This window comes from Curcuma longa, unplaced genomic scaffold (assembly GCF_044706935.1).
Source record: "Curcuma longa cultivar G26 ecotype Majalengka, Jawa Barat unplaced genomic scaffold, ITB_CL_G26_1.1 contig_4820, whole genome shotgun sequence".
Lineage (NCBI taxonomy): Eukaryota > Viridiplantae > Streptophyta > Magnoliopsida > Zingiberales > Zingiberaceae > Curcuma > Curcuma longa.
In genome coordinates, this window is record NW_027434243.1 from 1 (window position 1) to 2211 (window position 2211).

General features: G+C 39.0%; 1 protein-coding gene across 1 annotated transcript; it reads right to left on the reverse strand.

Moving 5' to 3' along the window:
• Nucleotides 1-495: 495 nt before the first annotated feature.
• Nucleotides 496-864, reverse strand: LOC141819387 (uncharacterized; the record flags this gene model as incomplete). Its single annotated transcript, XM_074706702.1, has 1 exon — nucleotides 496-864. A coding segment is annotated over exon 1 (369 nt), but the record flags the coding sequence as incomplete, so codon positions are not given.
• Nucleotides 865-2211: the final 1347 nt, after the last annotated feature.

The window sequence follows — 2211 nt, forward strand, 5'->3', positions numbered from 1 at the left end:
TGGATTAGTCACCTCTACGGAGGTGGAGACCATGTAAACAAATCAGGTTAGCGTTGATCTCTTTCTTTCTCTTTTATATTTTTGCTTCCGCTAATCTCTGTGCAGAGAAAGAACAAGAAAAATCGAGAAACGCTATTCACCCCCCCTCTAGCGAACCAACCGATCCTAACAAAGGCTTGCTGTATTTGGAGGCCCTCACACCATTCTTTTATCTTCTGCTCTTGAAACTGCCTTTCGTTATCTGAGACTAGTTTTCTAGGAATGCCGAAGCGACAGACAATGTTTTGCCATAAGAACTTGAGCATATTTTTTCTGTGATGTGTGCCAGAGGCTCGGCTTCTACCCACTTGGAGAAGTAGTCGACATCGACCAACAGGAATTTCTTTTGTCCCGGCCCCAGTGGGAAGGGTCCCACTATATCCATTCCCCACTGATCAAAAGGGCATGAAACGGGGCGGGTTAACGAGTCAACGGCTGATGTTTCTGACAACTCACGTAGATACGTATGAGTTGCTGAGCGTCTGCCTGCATGGTAGGCCAAAAGTAGCCGGCAAGCAGTACTTTACGGATCAAAGTCCTTTCTCCTCCGTGATTGTCGCAACATCTATAGTGTATCTCTTGCATGACGTAATCAGCTTCCTTCTGATGGATGCACTTGAGCAGGGGACGAGAAAAAACTCTTTTGAACAATGTATCCCCTATCATGGTGAACCGAGTGTCCCTCCTTTTGAGAGTTCTAGCCTGCTCGGGGTCTTCTGACAAAGTGCCTTGGGTTAGGAAGGAAATAATGGGTATTCGCCAGTCTTCAGGTTGGGAAGGTGGTAGAGCCTGATCTATCTGAGTGATCAGTTGTTCCTGCACCATGGGGTAGGGGTTGTCCCAAGTGGTTAAAGTGCTAGCCAGCTTAGCCAGTTCGTCGGCCTTGTGGTTATCGGCTTGAGGTATTTTTTACAAAGTGACTTCTTGAAACTGGGTCCTCAAACTCTCCACCGTCTCGGCATAGCGTTTCAGATGCTCGAACATTCTTGTCACTTGGGTAGTAATTGATACATTGCTAGATATCACTCATTGCTTATGTTTCTAAAATGGGTTTTAGAGACATTGCCAATGTTACGAGAACCTATTGGGTCACACACAAATAACACTCTATTTGGAGATGAATTCATTTTAGTTTGACTAAAGGAACAATTAAGCTCATTGGATGACCTAGACTTGAGTTAAACTCAAGTTGGTTGAATTTGAGTGAGACTCAAATTAAACCAAGTTGATAAATGGATTTAATTCATCATTCATGATTAATGCAGATTAATCATGCATTGAAGAAGAGGAAGTTATCATCATGGAAGTTATCATGCATGATTATTAAGATTAATCATGCATTGATGAGAGAATACTAAAAGCTTAAAAACCTTTGGTATTCATTGCTTGGGTATAAAAATGAGTTTTTCTATCCTAAAGTGAGGTTGGATGATCATCTTCTATCCTCTTCTTTCTTCTTGGCCGAGAGTCCCATGAGGTTGCTTGCACAACCAAGTTTCTTCAAAAGTTGAGTGTTAGTGTGGATATACATAGAGGCATTGACACTTGAACGTGCTAGAGATCCGACAACCTTTGGACGAGTGGGATAAGCGAAGGGCATGCATTAAAGGTATACCCTATTAGATAACATTTCATAGATCTAAACTTGTACGAATTTTTCACATGAATCATGGAAGGGATCTTATTTTCTGTTGCGTTTTGTTGTTGCATTAAAGGATTCCCAACAGTGGTATCAAAGGCACTTACGAAAGATCGTACAAGTTTTTCTTTTATATATGTGATATATAGTAGGACATGTTGTTGTTATATGTTGCCTAATTATATGAGTATTTTGTCTATATGTAAAAGTTTGTGTTGATTAAACTAAGAGAATATAACATCACATGGACAGGTGTGCAAACATTTATCTAATGAAAGTGTGCTATTGTCCGATTGCATTTGATAAAAGTGTGATAAATTTTTTACAATCTGTTGTGAACAGATTGTGTAATTTTTGTCACAAGGATGCATGAGGTTTCTACTTATGAGTAAATTTTTGACAAATATAATAATATATATGTCTTAGATCTATTTATTATGTGATGGTGATGACTTAGGATTTTTATGATTTTAAATGATACAATTTTGAGTTTTTACATGAAAATAATTATTTATTGAATCGATTTGATCATG